The following is a 27,979-nucleotide window of genomic DNA, read 5'->3' on the forward strand; positions in this document are numbered from 1 at the left end:
CTCCTGCTAACTCACCACAAAGAACTCCCAGCTCAAGCTCGCCGTCTCTGCAAGATTAACGATGGCAGTTTGCACGCACAGCCACTTAGAAGATTTACATCTATCAGACAGGTTGCTGACGTCGTCAAGCTTCGTTTGAGTCTGCGCGTCAGAAACGGAAGTGCTAAAAATAGCTAAAAACGGGCTTCATTTGTCTCAGTTGAGTTCCAATGGGGTCGCTGTGTCCATTTCTTTTACTGTCTATGACTATAGACCCCTTAAAAGTTTGTAAACATTGAAACGTCTCCGGGTGGGCGGGGCTTAGCTGGAGGCAAAAAGAGGCGTGGACGCAATGTTGACAAGCGCAAACTAACACGTTTTAAATTTACATTTACATTTATTCATTTAGCAGTCGCTTTTATCCAAAGCTACTTACAAATGAGGACAGTGGACGTTTTAGGAGGGATTCATTATACATGGATGCAGAAGAAGGTTTGGAACTGTCCGAATATGTACTGTACAGTCACTGACTCTGCGGGACCGTGACAGCTACTTTTGTAAATTGTTCTTATTGAAAATATTTTAACCAGGTTTTGGATATTTCCTAGACAACATATTAATTACTTTTCGGGTGATTTGGGGAATTTTGTCAAGGCTTATTGTCTAATGTAACCTATCGCTGGGCTAACTATGATAAGCAATGTGGATAATTAAGATTATTAAGAGACCATTCAAAGGATGGCACACACATCTGTCGCTGTATGTTTGTTTAACATTTAAGCTAGCTAGTGTGCTGAAGGTTGGGGACTTTTCACCTATAAAACAGAAACTTGCTGATTTGTACTAGATAAAACCAACAGGACAAAGTTTTTAAGTCAAAACCTCAAACTTTTAGCACGCCTGCTATGAGTTCTTCTTTATGTTTTGCCTCCAGCTAGAGCGGTGACGTCACAATGACGTAGGCGATTAAGGGGTCTATACGTGGGGAATCAACACATAGGATCCTTCAGAACCCGGATATTTGTGGCTGTTTCAGAATAAACATGCTTTCCCGGGATAAACCATAGAGGGATAAACACACTGCTGTGGTGATATGCGCAATCCTGTGTGCTGAAACGTCCCAAAATAAATAGGACCAACTGATTGCTGGTCGGGAGAGATTAATCGCCTGCATGAACACTGCATTACAAACGACGCACGATAATGATGAAAATCGGCCCGACCCAGAAAAGAGTCGCATGAGTCAGAATTCGGCTCAAAATCGGATGAAAATCACACAGTGAATGCCGGGCTTTAGATACACTTAACCTGATATATCTTTGTTTTCACCTATAAGGAATCAACACAATATGAGAGTGGGCTGTCAAATATGAAATAATGTCTGGCAGAACCTTAGCTGGTCTGTGGTTGAGGAGGGATTTCTCCTCATGTGGGAATTTCTCTGCAGCATTTCCTCTGTGTACACCCCTGGTTGGATCTTCTGCAGCAGAGACACTCAAGTGAAATTAAAATAAGTTGCAGACACCAATGTGCCTATAGGAATGGCTATAGACGACTTCTGATGTAATGCTTATTCTCAGAGTAAGCATCTGCAGAAATACCCATGGTGTTACATTCTGGGGGAGTCTGAAGGCTTTTGAAAATGTTAAATAGGAATACAGAGATGGAAGAGAGAATTCTGAATTGTACACATGAGTGTAAGGTTAAATAATCTAAATTGGTGTGTAAAGTGCATAGGCTAATCATATTTGTGGATTGCATCAAAATATTATTTTTGTTCTTCATCAGCTGAATTAACTGGCATGTAACACCATGCAATGAATTTGTGTGATGACACAAAGAAAAATATGTAGCTTCACAAATTACATAGATGTACTGATGCAAATGTAAGAATAGTAGCCTACAAAATAAGGAGTGCAATGTGAGTTTCTGCTTATGTAGGCCTACTGCCAGTGGTTAATAGAAAACCAGGAGTGGATCTAGTGAATAAACGCTTAAAAAGGAAGAATAATCTATTCCAGGTTCGGATTCCACTCACAACCATCAGGCTACTGTAAACAGCGAGAGATAATTAATACCCCCCCCCCCCCCCCAAAAAAAGTCATAATTTCAGATACAACGTGCAATACATATTTACTTATTATTAATGAGCATAATAATTTATTCTTCGTCAATAAGTATATTAAGCATAGCTGAATTATGTTTACAGTTGCCAATTAGCGTTGCAAAGTTTTTCTCTTTTACATATTTTTTCTTATTATTTATACTTTTATAGTTTCAATAAAATTTTATTTGTATTTACAGAATGTTTGAATTTTATATATATATATATATATATATATATATATATATATATATATATATATATATATATATATATATATATATATATATAAGTTGTACAGCAGCATTAAAATCCAAAATACAATGCTGTGAAAAGTTGTAAAACGTTTTGTCTCTGTTGTCTATTCAAAAGTCATCCAATTAGAAAGTCTCGGTTTCATAATACAAAATCGGGTTCGTGGTGTGAATCAAATAATGTCAATATTGGCATTTTCAAATCCTAGTAAATAGAGTGCCACAGAAATACTTCTGGTAATTGTTTATCGAGTCGGGCTGCTGTGAAGCTGCGCTCGTGATGAGAGGACAGACGCAGTTCTCGTCGTTAACTGTAGGAATAAAAGAGGACTGTAATATTTCAAGCAGAATAAGGGAGGGGATTTGCCGTCGGCTCTCCTATTGGTTTAGTGCAACCGTGATGGCATTGAGGAGACGGCTTTATACTTTATAAAGCTCCCCGAGAGTGAGGAAAGCACTACTGTCACAGCTGAAGTGCGCTGAGGAGAAGCCGCGCGATAACACTGAACCATGAGTGAGGTAAGTGCACCTCTAGATTTACCGAATCAAGACGAGATTTAAAGCAGATCTCTACAACAGATTTTGATGATATAATATGCTTAATAGCTTTCGGCATCTTAATTTCTTTTGGGTGCTGCAGTGTGCTGCTGTGAGTCCTCGCACAGAGTGTTTGATTCACTTTAGCCTCTCCACTCGAATCTGTTCAATTGCCGATGGAACTGTGTTTACATAAAATAACTCGATAATAATTTCATTTCACTTCATTTGAGGATGACTTCTGAAGATGATAACATATCTGAATATACTTTTTATTGACGTCATCATATTATAGGCTGCTTATCTATCTATCTATCTATCTATCTATCTATCTATCTATCTATCTATCTATCTATCTATCTATCTATCTATCTATCTATCTATCTATCTATCTATCTATCACAAATATAGAGAAACTGGGGCTATAGATGCCATACTTTTGTTTTGAAATCTCCATTTCTGTATAAACATACAAGCATTAGCTATATAAAGGCATTGCATATTTCTACTGTTACTGCCCTTGAGAAAGTGACACAGTTCATTAAACACACAATGACCTTTTGCAACACCATTACTCAGTAGCAGGGCAAGTGATAGCTATTACAACATTCCCTTAAATGGCATATTTTATAGGCTTTTTATTGGCAGTTCAGTAAAATCTGGACAGCAACTTAAATATTGAAGCACAAAATAATTCAGTATTTATTTTTTTACCCATAGATGTCACAATTAATCAAGTGATTCATGTATAAAATCACAATGTTTACAAACAGTGTAACAAATTACCCCAATGTGCCATTTATAAAAATACCCTAAGAACACAACTCAGCCTTTTGTTAAAATCTTGCTAAACCTTGCCGTAATCTATGCCAGTGTGGTTTTTAACATAAAAATACTGTACATGTTTTTGAATAGAAATATTTTCTATAATTTAGTTGCATTTTTTAATGTTTACATTTGAAACTATGAACTAATAGCCAATTAGCAGCTTTAATTTGATGATGAAATACATTCTCTTGCCACATAATTGCAGTCTACCTCAAATTGCGGTGTGCTGGTCTGTTCTGTGTAGCAGACAGCATGGAAAAATAAAGCTGAGAGCAAGTAATAAAATCGTCCATATGTTGGGATACATTGCTAATTGCTACGCCGAATACATAGCTTTTATTTCATTTATATGCAATTCAGTTGGCAAACCCTGATCTGTTTCATTAGGAAATCTCTTATCCATTTCAGAATACCTGCTGGACATTAGCACCTTTAGGACTTTTGCCTTTGGTTATTTAGATGTATCCATCAAGAGGGCTGAAAGCAGTAGTTTGTGTGCTTGTTGTGTTGGGTACAGGATAATAGCAAATAGTTAATACATTTCTAGACAGGAAGTGCTAATTAACTTCAAAGCCATCTAGACGCAGTGCAGTTGTGACATCTTTCTCCAGCAACATGTGCGTTTTCTTGATGTTATTTTCTGTGAACCTGCAGTGCTTTTGAACATGATGTGCCAAATGTAACATATTGTAGAGATGGATGCTAATTATGAGAGGAAATTAGCATAAACTCAACCCTGATTTAAGCAGTCAGGTAATTATGATGCGTTCAGTTTGCTTCAAAGTATTAGAGCGTTTAATATCTAAAGAAAAGGCCCAATTACTGTGAGAGCCGTGATCAAACACCATATGCCACATCTCTCCGGCTTCTTCTCATTAGCTTTCATTCTGCCTTTTCGTGTAGAAAATATAGCAGCAGAAAGCTGTTTGTTTATTTATTTATTTTCCAAATATTTTTTGAATACGGTTTCTATCAGACACTGTACGGAACGCCTCTGCCTCTAAAAGGAGGATAAAAGCTATATATTTTTACTCCCTCAATAGAACATTATTAAAAATTATCAACATTTAATAGCAGTCGAAAGGAGGAAAATATGTTACCCATTAGCACACAGCTTTTTAGGCATTGCTTTAATTTACTGTTGTAGGTAATGTGGCCTTTCTTAAATAACTATATAATACTTAACGATAGTTAACAGAATAATCTAATACAGGTAGTGCTTATATAATAAAAACCACATCAGTGACATCAATGTGACAAAATGAAAACCTGTAATAGATATAATGGTAATGCACAGTTTTCAAAGTGAAAAAGAACAAATAATCTTATAATTTACTGTAAAAAAAGTCATAAAATAATAATAAAAATATAAATATAAATAAATTGCCATTCCCAGAATTCCCTGTGTGACACTTTAAATGTTTTAATTAAGTACAGTTTTGTTTATGTAGATTAGGGTAACTATGTTTAAATAATATTAATTGCATTATTTTATTGCAGTGTGTTATGATGCTACCAATGTTTTTATTTATTTTTTTACAGTAAAATTGTGGCTACCGTACCAACTGTTTTACCCCCCATAAATATATATTTTTAAATAATGTATATCATTTTAATACTACATACATTATGTCAGGTTATCAGCACACATACATAAGTTAGTTTTAATAAACTGGAATAAAATGGAAATCTTAGGGCCCTGTGAATACAGTAATCATATGAGCAGAGCTGGAGTGCACAGATTGGGGTGAGATCAAGAGCCACACAGCACTTTTAATCTGATTTTGACAACTCTTGAAAAACTGGCCACATTACTCATTTCAAAATGGTCTCCTTGTCTCTCTACTAATTCATCTCTGACCTCTCCAAACATCAATTCTCTCACACTGGATTGCTTTATGACACTCAAAAGGCCTACTACATATCTTGAAGCAGCACAACGGGATGTCAGAAATCTGATTGGACATCAGCTTCCATAACCAGGAATGTGCTGCTGCATCCAAGCTCCCCGCATTTGCACCAACTTTTTTTGCCCCTTGCAACTGTTGGATTTATGGATGTGATATTTCCATAAATGGAAGGTGTTATTCCACCTGTTTATTGTGAATATGGAAGCCAGCTTTCATAATACATAAGACAAGCATTTGTGCACTTCAATATGAAATAATAACTAGAAAAAAGTTAATTGTGAAGAATAAGATAAGATAACTTCCAATAAGGTAAGTATTAAAATATATTCTCTTATATCTAATAGTTATTATTGTATACCTGTACAGTATAAAAGAAAATCTATATGTTTATATTCATATAAAGAAAATATATGAATGTGATTCAACCTGTTTGAATAAAAGAATGCAAATAATAATAGTATGAAACATGAGAATGATAATAAACCTAAAGAGCAAACAAACAAAACTGTGTTCAAAACAAATGGAACTGAAACATGAATTACATGAGACAGAAAAAAAAAGACTAACACAGACCGGCGACTTTACTATTTTTGTTTCAGAAGTTCACCACATGTCACACCTCTTGAAGGATTTACTTTTTGCCAATTGCAAGTTAAGAAATCACTGTTATTTCGTTTATTTCCTCTTTTCGTAAATCTCCAAAGCGTAAGCTGTTTCTCTGAACAGTTGCAAATGAAGTAGTCCAACTGCCAGGCAAAGCCGCAGTAAATTTTAGTTTGGCCGAAGGCATCGACACATCAGCATATTAAGAAGCTTAAGCAAACAGTTTTGTTATCCAAGCTGGATTAAGTGAACTTTGCAGTATCATTCTTATAGCTTGGCATGTTTGGTGGTGCATGCGAAGGCAAGCGTCACTATAGCTATTGCCCACATTTGTGCAAACCCTCAACCCCAAGTATTAAAATTCCTGGACCATCTGTACTATGCACATGAATGAAGCTTCAAATCATGTGGCTTGTTAAGGAAATATGTGCTATGACTTTATTGTAACCACATAGCAACATACTAATGACTACTCTGAAAACCTTAGCAACTGAATATAGCAGCACCCAGGCTAACACCAACAACAAGCAAATGTACAATAAAAGGTTTCTTGAACTTACTGTGAATTTTCAGCTTGAATTTGATTTTAAGTCAAAGTGCAAATTGTCACTGTAATAGCTGCATAAAGCATATTTATTTATGGTTCTATATTACTTGCTAGGCTTATTGGATGCTGTTTTCTTCCATATTACAGCATTGTGAAAGGAAGTGCAAAAAAAAAAAAAAAAAAAAATATATATATATATATATATATATATATATATATATATATATATATATATATATATATATATATATATGAATATTTGAATTGTCATTTACTTTAATAAATTGGTCACAAATCGCATTTTACAATCTACAAAGTGCATTACAGACTGACAGACTTGTTATTCAAATAAATTATCCCTGTAATGTGTTAGTTTTGGTTTGACTAATGAGGCAGTATACATCAGTGGCAAAAGCTCATAGCTCTGGGATTATAAGATTCCCGGCCGACTGTACAATATCTTGCACATGCAATGTAAATGTATAAATTAAATCGATAAAACAAACTGACAACTTTATTAAGCCCCTTAATGGTGAGGAGCGAGCTGAAAGGTGATAGCAGAACATTTAGTCAATTGAACAATAAACTGGGGAGAAGCATTTTAAATAAATCACTCCTCGCAGGGGACGTGGTGCTAGCTTGTTTGGCTTAGGCTGTTATTTATAAGAAATGCTTCTGTTGGTATGCCCTACATTATAAAAATAAGTTATATAAATAATTTGTGTGACCAACCCCCCCCCCCCCCCCCCCCACACACATTTGCACCAGATAACTATATATTATAGACCCCTTTTCAGTTATTGAATTTGTATCCTTTTTTATGGTTGGAGCTTAGGTGGAGACAGAAAGATTCTCTTGAGTGCTCCACTAATGCTAGCTAGCATGTTTTGTTTGCTTGTTTAGAACAACTGCATACAATTTTAATTTCATCTTATAATATTTAATGTCACTCACTGTCCGGGCTTGTGATTGTTATTTGAAAATATTAACTTTAATGGAAGGAACCAGACTGGTTAACTCGTTTACACTAGATCAGTTGTCGGCAACCTACAACAGTGGCATGCAGAAGGATTTATGGTTCACAGAAGCAGAGTGCGAAGCATCAGTTTAACATTACAGGGAACGAGGTAAGATGAAGCTGCAAATAATTTAATTTTAGTCATCTTTTAATCATACGTTTTACGATAGAAAATGACCGACAGCTATATCCAGTGATGTAAATTTTTCTTACATATGCCCTTTTTTGAGAGGGAGAGAGATGTGTAAATTGTCTGCGTCTGTCTTTTTCTACAAACAATGAAGCAATTTTGCCCCCTTGTTGTTTTGAAAAATATAATGTAGCGATTCAGTATCGATTAATAAAAGTCACGTGGCAGCACTGACAAGTTTACGTTTAAGTTTAGTATCCAGTCTGCGGAGTGGAATGGCGCAGCAAGCGGATTGACACTGAGCAGGTCCTTACTGGCCCGAATGGGCGAGTACCCGGGAGGACACGGAGATTACAAAATCTTGCAAATGTGTTAGGTGTTACCCAGTCCGCAGCTCTACAAATGTCTGTTAGCAAGGCGCTATGCGCCAGCGCCCAGGAGGAAGCTACACTCCTAGTTGAGTGAGCTCTCACCCCTAGGGGGCATGACAGGTCTTGAGCCTGATAAGCCAGGACAATAGCATCTACTATCCAGTGGGATACCCTCTGCCCTGAGACAGCCTTTCCCTTGTGCTGGCCTCCGTAACAGACAAAGAGCTGGTCTGAGGTCCTAAGGCAGTGAGTTCTGTCCACGTAGGTGCAGAGTGCACGTACTGGAAAGAGCAGCGCCAGGGCTGGGTCTGCCTCCTCCAGGGGCAGCGCTTGAAAGTTTACCACCTGATCCGTACCCAGGCCGGGGTCTCAAGATAACCTGAGAGTTAGCCGGCCCGAATTCCAGGCACGCTTTCGTCAACTGAAAATGCCTGCAGGTCCCTGACCCTCTTCACTGAAGCCAAAGCTGTCAGGAGCGCAGTTTTCAAAGATAAAAACTTTAGCTCTACTGAGAGCAAGGATTTGAAGGGAGCCCTCTGAAGTGCCGATAGAACCACTGCGAGGTCCCAAGAGGAGACTTGCTGAGGGCAAGGCAGATTGAACCTCCTTGCGCCTCTCAGGAACCTGATGATCAGATTGTGCCTCAAAAGAGACTTACCTTCAACAGGGTCATGGTGAGCCGAAATGGCGGCCACATAGACCTTGAGGGTGAAAGGAGACAGTCTTCGTTCCAACTCCTCCTGAAGAAATGAAAGCACTGACCCGATCGGACATTTCCAGGGGTCTTCACACCGTGAAGAACACCAAGTGACGAAGAGGTTCCACTTCAAAGCATAGGCGTGTGGAAGAAGGCTAACTGGGGGATATGCATACTTGCGCAGGCCCAGTGGCCAGCTGTGTGCCAGGGCATCCGTGCCAAGAGCATTCCCAAATCAGCTGAACTGACTCGGGGTAGAGTCTCCATTCCCCGGGGTGAGACTGCTGCCGCGAGAGCTCGTCAGCTGCACGATTGAGCCTGCTCGGAATGTGAATGGCACGAAGCAACCTCAGAAGCTTCTGACTCCACAAGAGGAGATGGCGAGTGAGTTGCCACATGCAGCGGGAGCGTAGACCACCCTGACGGTTGATGTACGCTATGGTCGCAGTGTTTTCCGTATGGACCAGAACATGCTTGTCCTTCAGCAGGGCCCTGAAGCGGTGCAGAGCAAGTCGTACTGCTAGCAATTCGAGGCAATTGACATGCCACTGAAGTCGGTTTCCCGTCCAGAACACTGACGTAGCATGCCCATTGCACATGGCACCCCAGCCCGTGGCAGAGGTCTCTGTTGACACAACAACATGTCTGGACACCGGTTCTAGGGGCACGCCAGAAACGAGGGGTCCAACCACGGGGTGAAATTTCGGCGGCAGGCCAGAGTGATGGTCATTAGGAGCGTCCCCTGATGCCATGCCCATCTCGGGACTGGATGGTCCGGCTCTATCGTGCCCTTTGCCAGCAGGGTCACAGCCTTCGCGCGCATGAAAGGGGCATCTTTGCCCACCATCGTCGCGTCAAGAACATTGTTGCGGTAACTCTCAAGCAACGAATAAACACCGCTAACTTGGAGAATGCAGAAAACTCCTCTTCTCGCGTGTGCCTTAGACCCTTGACACAAACATCTCAGGTTTCTTGATGAAAACATGAGAGAAGTAAGAAGAAAAAAAACTTTTTTGAACATTATCAGAACATTTTCCTTGATGCGAATGGTGCGGATGCAGCCGCCGTCACCAACGATGAAGAGGTTTCAATGCCCACTCGTCTGAAAAGGCTGAGCCAGTTCTTCAGCAATGATTACAGTGAGTCCAGGCGAGACGAGTGGGAACAGTTCTTGCTGGAGCCATGTATTCCACCAGATGAGGATCCCATTCAGTGGTGAAACGAAAACACGACGCGCTTCACAAAACTTATTCGCTTGACACACCGTTATTTGTAAGTCCCGACAAAGTCTGTGCCGTCAGAGTGCGTGTTCTCCATGTCCGGCCTTATTGTTAACAGACTAAGGAGCCAACTTTCCCCCGATCATATTTACATGCCCATGTTTCTTAACAAGAAAATGTAAAACAATAGAACAAAAAGCAAAAAAGATTTGCTGACAGTTTAAAAGTTAAGTGTAGGCTACGTTCTACAATAGCCTAATTACTGCAGGCTGCTTTAAGTTTTTTCTTTGTTCACTTTTTTTTTTGCTTTTAATCTGTACTTTTGTTTGTTTGCACGCATTGTTAAAGGTTTTCAGCTACAAAACATGACATGTAATGTTCAAGCTTATTGTGTGTAAACTTGTTAAAAAATGACGGAAACAATAAACGTTGCTGAAAAATAACGTCTGTCTCATTAAATTTAATTTAAATAAACAAATATTCAAATATTCATTTTTTGTGAGCTCAAATATTCTAATGTGATGTTTGCGGAAAACGCCCATACCTAGTAATAACCAGTGATAAACACATCCACAGCTGTAAATCCCGGTAAAGTTAGAAAGGTATGGGTCCACTGAACGACATCTCATGAAGCACGTTTAGTCCAGCGAAGCAATAACGTTGTAATATGGATCATAATTCCTTTGTTTACATTTCAGTTCTTCAGCGACAGAACTGTTTGCGTCCGTTATGGAATAACTTATGGTCGGAAACTGCGTCTTGGTAGTAAAAAAACGGCATGGTTTTGCAGCGTACACAGCAAAATCCCCAGTGTTAATTTAACACTCCCCAGTGTTAATTTAACACTCTGAGTGTGGACTCATATAAACACTGAAGCAGTGTTAAAAGTAAGACTGAAGCAGAGTTGAAGTTAATGAGATAATTAAGAAGTTAATTGAGTTATGATTAAGCATTATTGAAGACACCTGATGTTAACAAGCAGAATCACCAACTGAGAAATATCACAATTTGTGTATCACCATTATAGTGTTCAGTGTTTGCTTTAGCTGGGATCTTGGCTTGTAACTTTTTACTTTTAAAATTTGTTTGTCAAACCAAGAGCAAAAATCATCGCGTGTTGATGATTATGTTTTATTGTAATCGTTGTTTGACATGAATCACTGAACTCATTTACAGTCTTTTCTCAAAGTAAAGCTTCCATTATTGTTTGTCACAGCTTTGATTCCACAATGAAAAAATCTGTATTTTCTATGCATTTTGTAGGTATCTCTTGCAAGTGATTCTGATTTTTTTTTTATTAAAGAATTCTACTTTTAGGCACACACAGATAACAATAATCAACGTATGAATCTCAACAACGGTGACAAACAACATATTCAGATAAACAGACCAACTCTGAACATCACAAAACTAGATAAAAAAAAATTCACATAAAAACAGCAAAAATAAAATATAGTTAGAATAAAAAGTTAAAAAAGCCAGTTCAGCTCATAATTTATTCATGCCGCAATGCATGATGGGAGCCATGGATGAGTTTTTATTGGCTACAACATGCTTTTTTGATGGTCACCGTTGTTGTAAAGCTCACGCTGATTCTTGATGTCTGTGTGTCCAAACAAAAGATTACTTTTTTTTTTTTTTTGCGTAGAACTAACTATTAAAAACATGTCATACTATGTCAGAAATGCTGGGTTGCTTACTTTTCTTTTTCACTTAATTTATGTATGCAGTAAAGAAACTTAAACTCAGGCATCCAGGTCACTCTATAACAAATAGCTCAAATCACAATCAATGGCACACATGATTGCCTTTGCTGTGGTCTTTCTGTATGATATAATTCAGTCACCACAGCCACATAACTGAAGGGTCAAGATCCCAACTAAAGCAAACACTGAACACTATAATGGTGATACACAAATTGTGATTTTCTCGTTTGGTGATTCTGCTTGATAACATCAGGTTTCTTCAATAATGGTCAATCATAACTCAATTAACTTCTTAATTATCTCATTAACTTAAACTCTGCTTCAGTGTTACTTTTAACACTGCTTTAGTGTTTATATCAGTCCACACTCAAGAGTGTTAAATTAACACTGGGGATTTTGCTGTGTACAGTGTCACAAACAGAATGAGGTGATCAACCGGAAAAAAAGAATGAATGAAAGATAGGCGAAAAAAAGTATATTTGAATTTGGCGCTCCCTCGTGACGTGCTCTGACGCACCTGTCAGCTGATGGCGATCGTCTTTGTCTTTGTTTCTTTTATTTTTCGACAGTTTTTATATATGTGAGAGTGTGTTTTATGTTGAATGTGAATGTATCTGCATAATTACCAAACATACAAAACATAAAAAACTGATACACTGCAATATAGTGATTAATATTATTATTACTGTTATAGTTACCTAAACAAATGACAGGCTAGATTTGTTATTCATTTCCTTCACACTGCACTTTGATGTCAGGTATATTATGCATTTTTTATTGACATTGATATTTTTACATTTATTTCCAGAGAGATATTATTGAGTTTACAGGCTAAAGTGGTCTTGCTGTTGTAAACACTGTTGCTATTGTAGAAAATAATTGTGTCACATTTAAAATATAATTATATATTAATTGATTTGTGAATTGTTTTTATTTTTATAATGATAATTCAGAGAATGAGAAAATCTGAATAAGCCTTACAAGTGTTGTGATATTTATTTTTTAACACACAGAGTGCCTTACAAATAATTAAGTACTGTAATATAATAATAGTTTAGTCAAATAACATAAAAAAAAAGACCAGCCCAGAACTTTTTATGCATTTGGCCTGTTCATTTACACAACATGTGCATTTTGGGGACTGAAAACAGGTTTCAAAGTGCAAGTTTTTGAAAATGCCAAATATGGGAATTTCTGAAAACATTGACATCATGTAAGCATTTAGTACGTGCTACTGTAGGTATGTAGACATGCGCAGTACGTGTTGAATTTAAAGGCAAGCATGAACAAACACACAGCAATGATTGTATGTACATGAAAAACGCGTTTTTGGCCATTTTCGCAGATATGTGTAAATGCAAATAATTTTGAAAATGTTGTTATGTATACATGAAACTTAAAAAAATGTAAGAGAAAAACTTTTCCATTTTTGACTACATCATTGTCATGTAAACGTAGCCTTAGTGATTCACAAAATGCAATGGGAGGATCATTTCTAAGGGATCTATCTTTATCTATCGAAAATACCCCCCCCCCCCGCCCCCCTCAAATAATCACATTTTGTTGCTTTGCAGCCTGAAATGAAGATGTATGTTTTATCCATTTATATTTCCTCAGTGCATCTTATAACATCCAAGTGAAAGATATAACACCAACATTTCATATAATAATAATAATAATAATAATAATAATAATAATAATAATAATAATATAAACAGAATCACTGAGTTGGAAAAAGGATCACCCCACTCCTAAAAATGACTATATGAGAGGTGTAGCTTCTCACCTTCAAAATGTAATTATTTTAAAGTGGGATGATTCTTTACTTTACCCAAAGTATATTTATCTAGCATATGTAACAGGCTTTCATTTTTGCTGTCTCTCCTCTTGCTGTTTTAAGAAGCTTTAGTTCAAGATAAATTTTTCTTGCACAAAAAGGAAGATGATTCATCTGAATAAAGTTTGATTTTGTGGCCTAACTCCACGTATCTTTATAGTATTTTTAATTCACAGTGAAAGCCATGCAGAGGTTATGTAGTCTGCAATCTACAAGCTCCTAAAATAGCACTACAGTGCTTTTGTAATAAATTCTGATAATTTGTTTTAGCAGAATTTAAACTGACAACATAAAAGTTGACTTCATATAGAGCTTGAAAGAGAAGAGAAAAATATCATTTTCTAGCACCCAGTTGTTGTTGTTGTTGTTGTTGTTTTTGGCTTTGTTGACTGGTTTGATGCGAAAAGAACAGTATTTTGAGAACCACAGTGTTAACATGTTTAGGGGAATCAGGTTTCAGATTGTTTACTTATAGCAGTTTGTGCACACGAAGCTAGGATTGGAGAATGTACAATATTTTAACATTTAAAAAAGTGCAAATTTCAGCTTTAAGGAAGTAGAATAAATGTTGTCAATCTCCTAAATTATTTAGAGATAATGCGTGTAAAATAGCATCGGTACTGGATTCGACTCTTTACTTGCATCCCGAAGACAAACTGGACACATTAGAATTTCCTTTTTCATATAAGTTGCTTTAAGGTAAATATATATATATATATATATATATATATATATATATATATATATATATATATATATATATATATATATATATATATATATATATATATATATATTATTTTTACACTGCCTAGTTTGGGTTCTATACAATATTTTTTCTAGTTTTACTTTAGCATGATGCAGGTTTGCTGTGTCTCTAAAGAGAGAGGAGGTCAAGACTGAAAGTGCTGCTAACTTTCAAAACAAACCCATCATGCGTGTGAATTGAGCAACCTTGTTGTGTCAAGTCAGCTATCTAGGAGAGACTATCAGGCATCAATGTCAAGCATTTAATATTAATGGCAGGAAAGTCTGCCTGTCTTCCATGGTTCTGATTGAGCAGCCAGCCTGAGGAAGCTGTCTCTTGGGCCCTGCTGTTCCCACAGATGCTTCAACACTGATTCTCACATAATGGTCAGAACACAACTGCAACACACCACCACACACAGAGAACGAAGGAAGTGTGTTTACTGAATACATTGGAGATGAGAGATGCTTAGTGTATTGGGGTGAAAAAATATTTCCTCATTCAATTCCTATTTTTACTTAACAAATTATCTATTCAGTGAACTTAATTAAATGATGTTTATTAAACACTAACAGGTAACAAGTAAATGCCTTTACTCTAACTTTAATCTAATTCTCTCAATTCACGTTCTTGCAAAGCATGCTGCAAACTACAAATGCACTGTCTATTTTTTATTAACAAATATGAGTTATGTAGTCACAACAAACAAGGATTATGTAAATTTCAATTTTAAGTGATTTAAATGTAATAAAATTAAGTTGCTTTAGCTAATCATGGTAAGTAAAAAAAAGACAGTTTATACATATTTATAAATATATATAATAGAGAGGTAATTATAAAAGCTTTTTTAAATACTATGCAAAACTACACTTTGCAGCAACCTTGATTTGGAGTTTAAACAATAAAGAAAGCACTTATTTCTCTAAAATGTACAGACCACAGCAAAAAATTGGTTTTCTAAGCAGCGACCCTGTGTTTTTGCTGAAGGAGCCTCTCTTTCTGCTCTTGTGTCCTGTGCTTGTGCAAGGAGAAACCAACAAAAGAAGCATGTTTACCTTGAACATTGTCTTTTCTGAATCTGTGCTGAGTTGAAACAAGATTGCATGTGCTTCTGACATTCTCTAAAGATGTCTTCTGTAACTGCCAGCACTGCAATTTGATTAAGGCTGCAGCCCACAGGGAGTGTGTCTGTGTGCATGTATGTTTCCCCTTCTTGTCAAAGCAATCTCATTAGAATTTCTTTGCAGTTACTGTAATGTGTTTTTCTCCACACTTTATCATTTCAGTGCAAACACCTCTGCGTTGTATGAATGTGGGTGTGACTGTGAATAGTAAACAGGGGTTTATTTGGGATTTGGGGGATTGTGAAACTTAAAAGGTACATTACACTGACAGTAACTGAATCGCTGTATTGGTTGTCACTATTGTTCTTAATTGCCTGTTGCATCCAACCATATCAGGTTGCAGATCACTTCATTCAACTTCATTGTCTGCACTCCCATTGGTCATCGCAGTGTTGCCGACCTGGATGAATTACACTGAACAAAATTATAAGTGCAACACTTTTGTTTTTGCCCCCATTTTTCATGAGCTGAACTCATAGATCTAAGACTTTTTCTATGGACACAAAAAGCCTACTTCTCTCAAATATTGTTCACAAATCTGTCTAAATCTGTGCTAGTGAGCACTTCAACTTTGCCGAGATGATCATCCACCTCACATGTGTGGCATATCAAGATGCTGATTAGACAGCATGATTATTACACAGGTGTGCCTTGGGCTGGCCACAATAAAAGGCCACTTTAAAATGTGCAGTTTTATTGTATTGAGGATTCGGGGGGGGGGGGGGGGGGGGGGTCTGGTGTGACAACCATTCAGTATCTGGTGTGACAGTATCTGGTGTGACAACCATTTGCCTCATGCAGTGCAACACATCTCCTACACATAAGCCCCTTTCACACTGCCATTCCGGCAAATACAGGGGTAAAGTGTTCCGGCAATTGTTCCCGGGTCGCTAGATTTAGCACTTTCACACTGATCTCTGATCTCTGCTTCATTACAGTTTGCACATATTTTTTCATCGCGAAAGTTGATCTTCCTTCAAAACAGCCGGTAAAAGAGTCGCGAGATAACGCTCCTCATCACTTCGACACGGCATTAGATCTGGCTTTTGTTCACACAGCGCTCGTCCCAGGTCGAACCCCGCAATGTTACTAGGTCCCCGACCCGGGTTTAATGCGGGAATCAATCCCGGGACGTGGTTGCTTTCACACAGAAGGCGACCCGGCAATGTTCCGGCAATATGATGGGTCCAATGTGCAGTGTAAAAGGGGGTATAGAGTTGATCAGGTTGTTGATTGTGGCCTGTGGAATGTTGGTCCACTCCTCTTCAATGGTTGTGTGAAGTTGCTGGATATTGGCAGGAACTGGAACACATCATATACACCAATCCAGAGCAACTCAAACATGCTCTCTGGGTGACATGCAGGTGAGTATGCTGGCCATGCAAGAACTGGGATAATTTCAGCTTTCAGGAACTGTGTACAGATCTTTATAGGGGATCTGTATCTGGGGCTCTTGTTGTCCTGGTCTCCGCTGTCTTTCAGGGATGTAGAGGTCCTTTCTAGGTGCTGATCCACCATCTGGTCTGGATACTTACTGGATCCGGGTGACTGCAGTGACCCTCTGATCTGGATACAGACTGGATCTGGTGGCTAAGGTGACCCCGGAATAAGAGAGAAACAGACTAATATTAGCGTAGATGCCATTCTTCTAATTGGATATGGGAAGTGTTCCCGGTTTACCTAATTAATGCAGCCTAAAAATTCTTTAAAGGATTTGGATATTAAACGACCTGTGACAGCAACATCTCTCTGCTGAACAAGCTAAACACCTTCTTCGCTCGCTTTGAGCAACAAAACAGCAACACTGCACAGAAGACTCAACCTACTCCCGGCAACCAGGTGATAATGCTAACCCCAGACAGTGTGAGGAGATCCTTCAGCAGGAGCAATGCACGCAAAGCCCCGGGTCCTGACAACATCCCTGGGCGTGTACTGAGAGACTGTGCAGCAGAACTCACTTATGTCTTCACAGACATTTTCAACATCTCACTTAGTCAGGCAGTTGTTCCCACATGTTTCAAATATACCACCATCATTCCAGTTCTGAGGAAGCCATCTCCATGTCCTGTTGCACTTACTCCCATCCTCATGAAGTGCTTTGAAGGGCTAGTCATACACCACATCAAGTCTGCCCTTCCCCCCTCCCTGGAACCCTTCCAGTTTGCATATCGGTCCAACCAGTCGACTGATGATGCCATCTCCAGTGCCGTCCACTCAGCACTCACACATCTGGACAAAAAGGACTCATACGTCAGAATGCTGTTCATAGACTTCAGTTCAGCATTCAAAACAATCATCACTCAACAGCTAATTTACAAACTGGTCCAGCTGGGGCTCAACACTTCACTGTGCAACTGGCTGTTGGACTTCCTGAGGAGTTCCTGGGTGTGCACATCACAGAGGACCCCTCCTGGACTGAAGGGGGTGCCTGCAAAGCAAAAAAGACTCTGCAACGCATAGTGAGAGCAGCTGAGAAGATAATTTGTGTCTCTCTCCCCTTCCTCCAGGACATTTACGGAACCCGTCTCACTCGCAAAGCCCTCTGCATCGCAGGTGATCCCACCCACCCATCACACAGCTTCATCTGCTGCCATCAGGGAGGAGACTGAGGAGTCTCCAGGCCAGGACAAGCTGTCTGAAGGACAGCTTCATCCATCAGACTATCAGGAAGCTGAACTCGCTCCTGAACTTGATCCCCCCCAACCCCCCGTCCCTCTTCTGCCCCAGTCACCACTGAACTATGACCCCCCCCAGATCCCACATCCCCAGGTCCTTCCACTCCCCCACCCCCCCACCACCCCCACTAATATACGATGACATGCACCAGTCACTTTGTGCAGCATTGGTCTGCTCCCTACCTCATTCAGCACGGAACTTACATCATTCTACTACATCTTCAGTCAGTTAAACAAAATAACTGCTCTTGAGCCCTTTTGTCACTTTAATCAGACTAAATAAGCTTCTTTTTTGCACTAAAATCCTTTTATCTGCACTGTCACAGATTTGCACTCTATCTGCCATGTTCCTTGCACTGCTTTATTTAACTTTATTTTTAATTTTATTGTTTTTTTTTTTACATTCCTTTATTGTATAGTTGTTTCTTATATTTTATATTTGATCTAGACTTTTAAATTAAATTAAATTAAATTAAATTAAAATAAAAAAAAATTACATTTATGCATTTAGCAGACGCTTTTATCCAAAGCGACTTACAGTGCATTCAGGCTATCAATTTTTACCTATTTTTAGGGTCTATTGTTAATGTTATGTATGCACCGGGGGTCTGAGAGTAACACAATTTAAATTCTCTGTATGTATGTACTGTACATGTGGAAGAATTGACAATAAAGCAGACTTGACTTGACTTGAAAATGCCATCAATAAAATGCACTTGTGTTCGTTGTCCATAACTTACACCTGCCCGTACCATAAATGAACTGCAATCAGGTCGAGACCCTGATGAGGATGATGAGCATGCAGATGAGCTTCCCTGAGATGGTTTCTGATAGTTTGTGCAGAAATTCTTTGGGTATGCAAACTGATTGTTGCAGCAGCTGTCCGGGTGGCTGGTCTCAGACGATCTTGGAGGTGAAGATGCTGGATGTGGAGGTCCTGGGCTTGTGTGGTTACACATGTGGTCTGTGGTGGTGAGGCTGGTTGGATGTACTGCCAAATTCTCTGTAATGCCTTTGGATATGGCTTATGGTAGAGAACGGAACATTCAATTCACGGGCAACAGCTCTGGTGGACATTCCTTCAGTCAGCATGTCAATTGCACGCTCCCTCAAAACTTGCAACATCTGTGGCATTGTACTGGTGATAAAACTGCACATTTTAGTATGGCCTTTTATTGTGGCAGCCTAAGGCACACCTCTCTCTTTTATAGAAATACTATCCAAAGTAGCCATTAACCCTCTGTAGTCTAAGGGTATTTTGGGGGCCTTGAGAAGTTTTGTCATGCCCTGACATTTGTGCTTTTTTCAGTTTCTTATAAATATCTAAATGGGTAAAGTCTAATATCACTGTAATCAGCACAAACTGGGCTATAATAATATGTGAAATGCATGCATGTACATGATTGTATTTTTGAGAAAAAAAATGTTATGCATGGTTAGTGAAAAACTAAAAATGTTAAATCACTTGAATAAGGCAATAAAACACATACATAAAATTGATTGCCGGAAAAGTTGAGAACTGGAGCTTGTAGCCTAGAATTTTTCTTTCTGAATGATGTGAAAATCATCTTATTTACTCACTCACAGAAAACAATATATTGATTTAAATTTTCTAAAACACTTTTTGTTGGTAAAAGTCATATGCGAGTAGGCGTCAACTATCATGAATATCATTGTGATTTACACCTGAGAAGACAAAGGCCTGCATAATGAGCTGCATAATGAGCCTCCCATTCAACTGTGCCACTCTGAGGGAGGACTTACAAGAAAGAATGTGAGAACAAAATAAAAGTATATAATTTTATGTTTGTAGTTTATTAAGAATATATTTAATTATCCCACAACATAATTTAATATCCACCTGGGGGAGCAGTTAAACAGTTTATTAGGGACAATCAAAGCTGACTTTCAAATTTTTTGGCATCCTTTCTCTAGTCACACAATCCTTCAGAAATCCTTTTAACAATCTTATTTTCTACCAAATAAACCCCATTTATTATCATCATCATTATTATTATTATTATTAATGTTGAAAAGAGCTGATAATATTTTTCAGGTTTTTTTAGGGGGAATAAATCGAAAGAACTGCATTGTTTTTACATTTGTTAGAGTTATCTCTATTTGTCACATTTATATTATTTACATCAAGCTTTTGAATGGTATAGTATTGTATATTGTTATTGAAACTTCATAATGTTTCACTTGATTATACATTTAGTCAGGAATTATAGTTTGGAAAAAGTATTTGGAAAAAGTCTAACTAGTAAAATGTTTACACGTTATGTGAAAACTAGTACAAATAAATAAAAAGAGACTTACTCATGTTTATGATCTCTGTTGAATAAAGCGCTTCATTCTTTTTTCTGAGGAAATCCATTTCTCAAATCCTCAACCACACCACATCTTTTTGGGGTGAATTATGTCTTATTCCTCTCATCGCGAAGCAAACAGTAAAATAAAATAAAAACTTGAAGAATAGTCTCGCTGCTTTTTCTTCTGTGTGGGCGTATTCAAGCCGCGCGCTTCAGTTTGAATCTGAATAGCGCGTTAAGCGCGAGGGCGTGGTCACATTAGATATAATGAGCGGAGATATGAAAAACAGACATTGCGTTGTTTTCATATGGATTACTTTATCTCAGAATATTTGTTTTCGGCAGCACTTGTTTAGTTTAAAAGTAGACATTCCAGGCTTTCTATAGATATCTCTCTCATGTCTCTTCGTTGAGTATTCACGGAGTTACAGTTCATTTTAATGAAATGTTTGTACATGACGATCAGCGGAGATAAAGACTGTAGACAGCGCACCTTGTATGTTATTTTTATTTTATAAGTGCACAAAGGTTTTTTGTTATTATGTCTGTATCCAAAAAAAACAAGACCCTTTACAGATTCGATTGATGTATTGCTCTTATCTGTACGATTAAAACTGAGAGTGTAATTTAAGTTCTTTTCAGGGTTATCAGGTGAAAATGACTCAAAACGCATATATGCGTTAATCGACTCGAAAGGGTTAAACAAAACAAGTTTTAAATTAAACAACACACACAGCAAAATCCCCAGTGTTAATTTAACACTCTGAGTGTGGACTCATATAAACACTGAAGCAGTGTTAAAAGTAAGACTGAAGCAGTGTTGAAGTTAATGAGATAATAAAGAAGTTAATTGAGTTATGATTAAGCATTATTGAAGACACCTGATGTTAACAAGCAGAATCACAAATGAGAAAAATCACAATTTGTGTATCACCAATATAGTGTTCAGTGTTTGCTTTAGCTGGGATCTTGGCTTGTAACTTTTTGCTTTTAAAGTTTGTTTGTCAAACCAAGAGCAAAAATCATTGCGTGTTGATGATTATGTTTTAATGTAATCGTTGTTTGACATGAATCACTGAACTCATTTACAGTCTTTTCTCAAAGTAAAACTTCCATTATTGATTGTCACAGCTTTGATTCCACAATGAAAAAATCTGTATTTTCTATACATTTTGTAGATATCTCTTGCAAGTGATTCAGATTTTTTTTTTTATTAAAGAATTCTAATTTTAGGCACACACAGATAACAATAATAAACGTATGAATCTCAACAACGGTGACAAACAACATATTCAGATAAACAGACCAACTCTGAACATCACAAAACTAGATACAAAAAATGAACATAAAAACAGCAAAAATAAAATATAGTTAGAATAAAAAGTTAAAAAGACAGTTCAGCTCATAATTTATTCATGCCGCAATGCATGATGGGAGCCATGGATGAGTTTTTATTGTCTACAACATGCTTTTTTGATGGTCACCGTTGTTGTGATGCTCACGCTGATTCCTGATGTCTGTGTGTCCAAACAAAAGATTACTTTTTTTTTACGTAGAACTAACTATTAAAAACATGTCATACTATGTCAGAAATTCTGGGTTGCTTACTTTTCTTTTTCACTTAATTTATGTATGCAGTAAAGAAACTTAAACTCAGGCATTCAGGTCACTCTATAACAAATAGCTCAAATCACAATCAATGGCACACATGATTGCCTTTGCTGTGGTCTGTCTGTATGATATAATTCAGTCACCACAGCCACATAAAATCTAAAGATAATAACTGAAGGGTCAAGATCCCAACTAAAGCAAACACTGAACACTATAATGGTGATACACAAATTGTGATTTTCTCGTTTGGTGATTCTGCTTGTTAACATCAGGTGTCTTCAATAATGGTCAATCATAACTCAATTAACTTCTTAATTAAATCATTAACTTCAACTCTGCTTCAGTGTTACTTTTAACACTGCTTTAGTGTTTATATGAGTCCACACTCAAGAGTGTTAAATTAACCCTGGGGATTTTGCTGTGCAGTTTGTGGATGATTGTGCCCAAAGAAATCCAGCTCGGAGGATTAAGTTAACTTAATAAAGAAACCTTTCTTTCTTTCTTTCTTTCTTTCTTTCTTTCTTTCTTTCTTTCTTTCTTTCTTTCTTTCTTTCTTTCTTTCTTTTTTCTTCTCATTGTGCGTTTTGGGTGGCTGTGCCAAGAGTGTGTTTGCATTAAGACATTTAGTAAATATGGCAGTGTTTTAGTTCCATAATATTTTTAGAATAAAGTCAAAATGATTCTTTTGTATTATTATATTGCATTAATTATGAATTGTATTAAATTAAAATAAAAAAATGATTAGTTAAAAATTATGGAAACATTAAAATGTTTTATTTATCAATAACATCACAGAGCTGATACCGTGTTATGGTTACTGACAAAAGCAAAGCTAATGGGTTACTGTCTAACAGAAGCATCACCAAAAGCACCCCATCCCCTATAAATATTAATGGATGATAAATTATTTTTATACATTTGGGCAGGTGTAGGAAAGAGTACATTTTATACTTTGTCTAGTATGTCACATGATTTAAATGCATGAAAGCTTTAATTAAAAAGAGTTTAAGGAAACATTAAACAGGAGGGTTGTCTCTTTGCTTGTGTTTGGCTGAACATTCTGAATTGCATGAAAGGACATGCAGGTTTCCTGAGCTCCTCACATCAAAGCCTTACAAACACTGTTTGAAATTCAGTGAAAGTGCAGTTAATAATGCAGGAGAGGATGTGCCTAGAGAAAACATGCTGGCGATGCCTTCTCGCTCACTCAGCTGTTTAACTGCACCCCATTATCATGATATTTCTAAAAAATGAATTCATGGCCAAACACACAGTTTTGTTTTGAAATCCACTTTCAAAAATATCACACAGTATAACAAGTGTGATGCCAAAGGCAACAAAAAATATAATTATTTACATATTAATTAATTGTTTACATAACATATATGTGTGTACCATGTATATTTATTATTTTATTATTTATTTATAAATACAAACACGTATATATTTAAGAAAAATATTTTGTTTACATATAAAATACTTATGTGTATATACTGTATATATATATATATATATATATATATATATATATATATATATATATATATATATATATACAACATACAGTAAATATACACATTGCATATATTATGTAAACAAAAACTTTTATTTCGGATGCGATTAATCGCGAATTATTATTTGACAGCTAAAAAATTAAATTTGGTTTTTGTGTGTGTGTGTTAACTGCATATTAACTAATATTGAATTATGACTGTTGACTTCTAATATTCACCCAGGCCTGTGTTTTTGTAGTTAACAAACCTTCTCCTCATTTATTTCAAGCTCTTTGTAAAATGATTTTTGAAAGTTAAAAACATTTGAATTTAGTTTCTTTCCTTATTCCTTTCAACAGAGGCAAGGATCTGGAGCAGCCGGTGGCAACAGCAAAACCTCTGGGGCACAAGGTATTGAGAAAATATTCCACACAAGAAATCGAACACATCATGGATCTTAAATTATTTTATGGCAGCTTTTATATAAATACAAATAGTATGTCCTACAAATTTTTTTTTGTGTGAAAGAGAAAAGATTAATCATTCAGTTGAGTTTACCCCAAACAACCTTGAGCGTACAGAAAAGCCCAGAATCCCATCTGAAATCTTCTGGCATAAGCATTCTAAAGTATTCCCTGAAGTGTCCCACCAAACTGAAATGTTCTGTGCTGTGCTTACTGAAGGAAGAAAGATTATGGTAAGCATTTTAAAAATATGTGCCTATGTAGTAAAAAAGGCTGGAGAAGGAGGTTAAAAAAAAAAAAAAATTAAAAGGATTGAAGTAATGAACACGGTCCCCAGTGTTTTAGCATCATGGTCCTATGAAAAGGCCAACTAAATGGATCTGAACCCACAAATTGGCCCATACGTCTTAAATCAGACTTAAAAGACTTGAGGGTTTTTCTGTTGTTGGTTTTCTTCATGATGAGGTAATGCTCTTGAGGTCGCTGAAGCCCTGGGGAGAGCTGGGTACAGAGACTATGGGACAAGGTCTAAGAACTTAATTTCAAAGGATGCTGAATTCACTGAGGCTTGAATCTTAATGGAATTGCATGGTTTTATTACAAATGGTGCTTTAGACATAGGGAATATAAATACTGTGCATTGTGCAATGCTACCACCAACTTACTTTACTATTAGGGATGATATGCATACAGAATTCAAAAAGGTACTGCTAAATCCAAATAAATATTCCATGGTTAGTTCCCCCCCCCCCCCAAAATATATATTTTTTTTAAAATGTATTTCCCCTCAGGCTTTTCAATATGTAAATGAGTTTGTTTCATCATCAAATTTAGAGAAATTTAGAATTACAGCATTTGCTTAGCAATGGGTCCTCTGCAGTGAATGGGTGCCATCAGAATGAGAGTCCAAACCACTGATAAAAACATCACAGTAATCCACGAGTAATATACATGATTCCAGTCCATCAATTAACATCCTGTGAAGTGAAAAGCTGCATGTTTGTAAGAAACAAATTAATCAATAAAGGCATTTTAACCTTTAAACTGTCGCTTTTGGCCTACAGGAAATGTCAGTCCATAATCCATAAGAGTGCTTCTGTAGCTCCAATGAAAAATTCCATCCCCTGTTGTCTTCTCACTCCAAATTCCATCAACCTATTTGTTTAGTACTAACCAGACTGTTTTTGCTTATAAATAGTGCTTGATCTGTGCATAGTTCTCTCCTGATTCAGGAAAGATTACTTTTTCATTTGAGAAAACAAAACTAAGGATGGGACTCGTATTTAGCCAGAAGAAACAGTTAGAAGTTAAAACATATGTTGAATTTGTTTATTATAAACATGCAGCTTTTTGCTCCAAAATATGATAATTGATCAACAGGAGTGGATTAATTGTGATGTTTTTAATCAGCTGTTTGGACTCTTATTCTGACGGCACCCATTCACTGCAGAGGATCCATTGATGAGCAAGTGATTTAATGCTACATTTCTCCAAATCTGTTCAGATGAAGAAACAAACTAAACTACAGGTGCATCTCAATAAATTAGAATGTCGTGGAACAGTTCATTTATTTGAGTAATTCAACTCAAATTGTGAAAAACGTGTATTAAATACATTCAATGCACACAGACTGAAGTAGTTTAAGGGTAGTGTTGACTGAAGTGATGGAGGGATAACTTGTGGAGTTATGGCAAAGAAAATAAAAATAAAAGAGGGGAAAAAAACGACTGCTTACCTCCAGTTCGCGTTGCAAAATGGATTGATCATATTGGCCACGTTTTCCCAGCCACCTGCGCGTCTAGATACGCTGACGCCTTTTTTTTTTTTCGGACGTTTCAGCACACAGAGTTGAGCATATCACCAAAGCAGTGCGTTTATCCCGGGAAAGCATGTTTATTCTGAAACAGCCACAAACATCCGGGTTCTGAGGGATCCTACATGTTGATTCGGTTGATTCCTCATGTATAGTGTGAGCAGTCAAATCGCAACTCGACGATCGGACCGTACAGTGTGAGTTCGTACATTTCAACAAATTAGGATATGGTGACATGCCAATCAGATAATCCACTCAAAACACCTGCAAAGGTTTCCTGAGCCTTCAAAATGGTCTATCAGTTTGATTCACTAGGCTACACAATCATGGGGAAGACTGCTGGTCTGACAGTTGTCCAGAAGACAATCATTGACACCCTTCATAAGGAGGGTAAGCCACAAACATTCACTGCCAAAGCAGGTGGCTGTTCACAGAGTGCTGTATCCAAGCATATTAACAGAAAGTTGAGTGGAAGGAAAAAGTATGGAAGAAAAAGATGCACAACTAACCGAGAGAACCGCAGCCTTATGAGGATTGTCAAGCAATCGATTCAAGAATTTGAGTGAACTTCACAAGGAATGGACTGAGGCTGGGTCAAGGCATACAAAGCCACCACACACAGACATGTCAAGGAATTTGGCAGCAGTTGTCGTATTCCTCTTGTTAAGCCACTCCTGAACCACAGACAACATCAGAGGCATCTTACCTGAGCTAAGGAGAAGAACTGGACTGTTGCTTGAAGTCCAGTGTTAAGTTTCCACAGTCTGTGATGATTTGGGGTGCAATGTCATCTACTGGTGTTGGTCCATTGTGTTTTTTGAAAACCAAAGTCACTGCACCCGTTTACCAAGAAGTTTTGCAGCACTTCATGCTTCGTTCTTCTGAACAGCTTTTTGAAGATGCTGATTTAATTTTCCAGCAGGATTTGGCACCTACCCACACTGGCAAAAGCACCAAAAGTTGGTTAAATGACCATGGTGTTGGTGTGCTTGACTGGACAGCAAACTCAGCAGACCTGAACCCCAGAGAGAATCTATGGGATATTGTCAAGAGGAAGAGGAGAAACAAGAGACCAAAAAATGCAGATGAGCTGAAGGCCAGTGTCAAAGAAACCAGTGACACAAACTGATCACTCCATGGCATGCCGAATTGAGGCAGTAATTAAAACAAAAGGAGCCCCTGCCAAGTATTGAATACATGTATAGTAAATGAGCTAGTGTTGTCATGGTACCAAAATTTTCAGTATTCGGTACCAATTTCGGTACCAAAGCAAAACACAAAAATATTTTTTTTAATTTTTTTTCCCCTACAAGTAATATATGAAAAACAGTAAACAAGTTTTACCCAAATTTAATTTGTCTTTTTATTAATGAAATTTAAACACCTTTAATTGTTTGGTAAATAAAGGGGATTTGCTATTAAAATTAAAACATGGATGAAATATTGTGTGATTTATTTCTTTAAAAAATAAAGTTTTATACAAAATTTCAAGTAGTAGCTGTATCACATACATTCTACTAAATAATAGTAATATTTCTAGCACAATGCCTTTATGTAAAAATGAACTTTTTGAATTTTGACGTGTTACCATGAATACCATGAAAATTTTCATTTTTTTAGTACCGACTTGGTACCGAAGTACCTGGTCTTTTGACAACACTAAAATGAGCATACTTTCCAGAAGGCCACAAATTCACTAAAAATGTGTTTTTATATTGGTCTTATGAAGTATTCAAATTTTTTTGTGCTAGTGTATTGGTGCTTTTTGTTAAATGTGAGCCAAATCACAATTAAAAAACCCAAAGACTTAAACTACTTCAGTCTGTGTGCATTGAATTTATTTAATACACGAGCTTCACAATTTGAGTTGAATTACTAAAATAAATGAACTTTTCCCACAACATTCTAATTCATGAAGATGCACCTGTACATCATTGATTGTCTGATTGCCTGAGGGTGATTTTTCAACTAATTTTTCTTCTGCTGGGGTGTGAACTA

The 27,979-nt window shown here is 37.2% G+C and overlaps 1 protein-coding gene across 1 annotated transcript in view; it reads left to right on the forward strand.

Annotated features, from left to right (window-relative positions):
* The first annotated feature begins 2,660 nt into the window (after window positions 1-2,660).
* Window positions 2,661-27,979, forward strand: part of LOC128028589 (calmodulin regulator protein PCP4) — a 28,621-nt gene continuing 3,302 nt past the window's right edge. Inside the window, exons 1-2 of the mRNA XM_052615853.1 lie at window positions 2,661-2,856; window positions 24,064-24,115. Of these exons, the coding sequence (XP_052471813.1) occupies window positions 2,848-2,856; window positions 24,064-24,115 (61 nt within the window). The 5' untranslated portion in view covers window positions 2,661-2,847. The remainder of the gene's footprint in view (window positions 2,857-24,063; window positions 24,116-27,979) is intronic.

This window comes from Carassius gibelio, chromosome A15, assembly GCF_023724105.1.
Source record: "Carassius gibelio isolate Cgi1373 ecotype wild population from Czech Republic chromosome A15, carGib1.2-hapl.c, whole genome shotgun sequence".
In the NCBI taxonomy this organism is placed as follows: Eukaryota; Metazoa; Chordata; class Actinopteri; order Cypriniformes; family Cyprinidae; genus Carassius; species Carassius gibelio.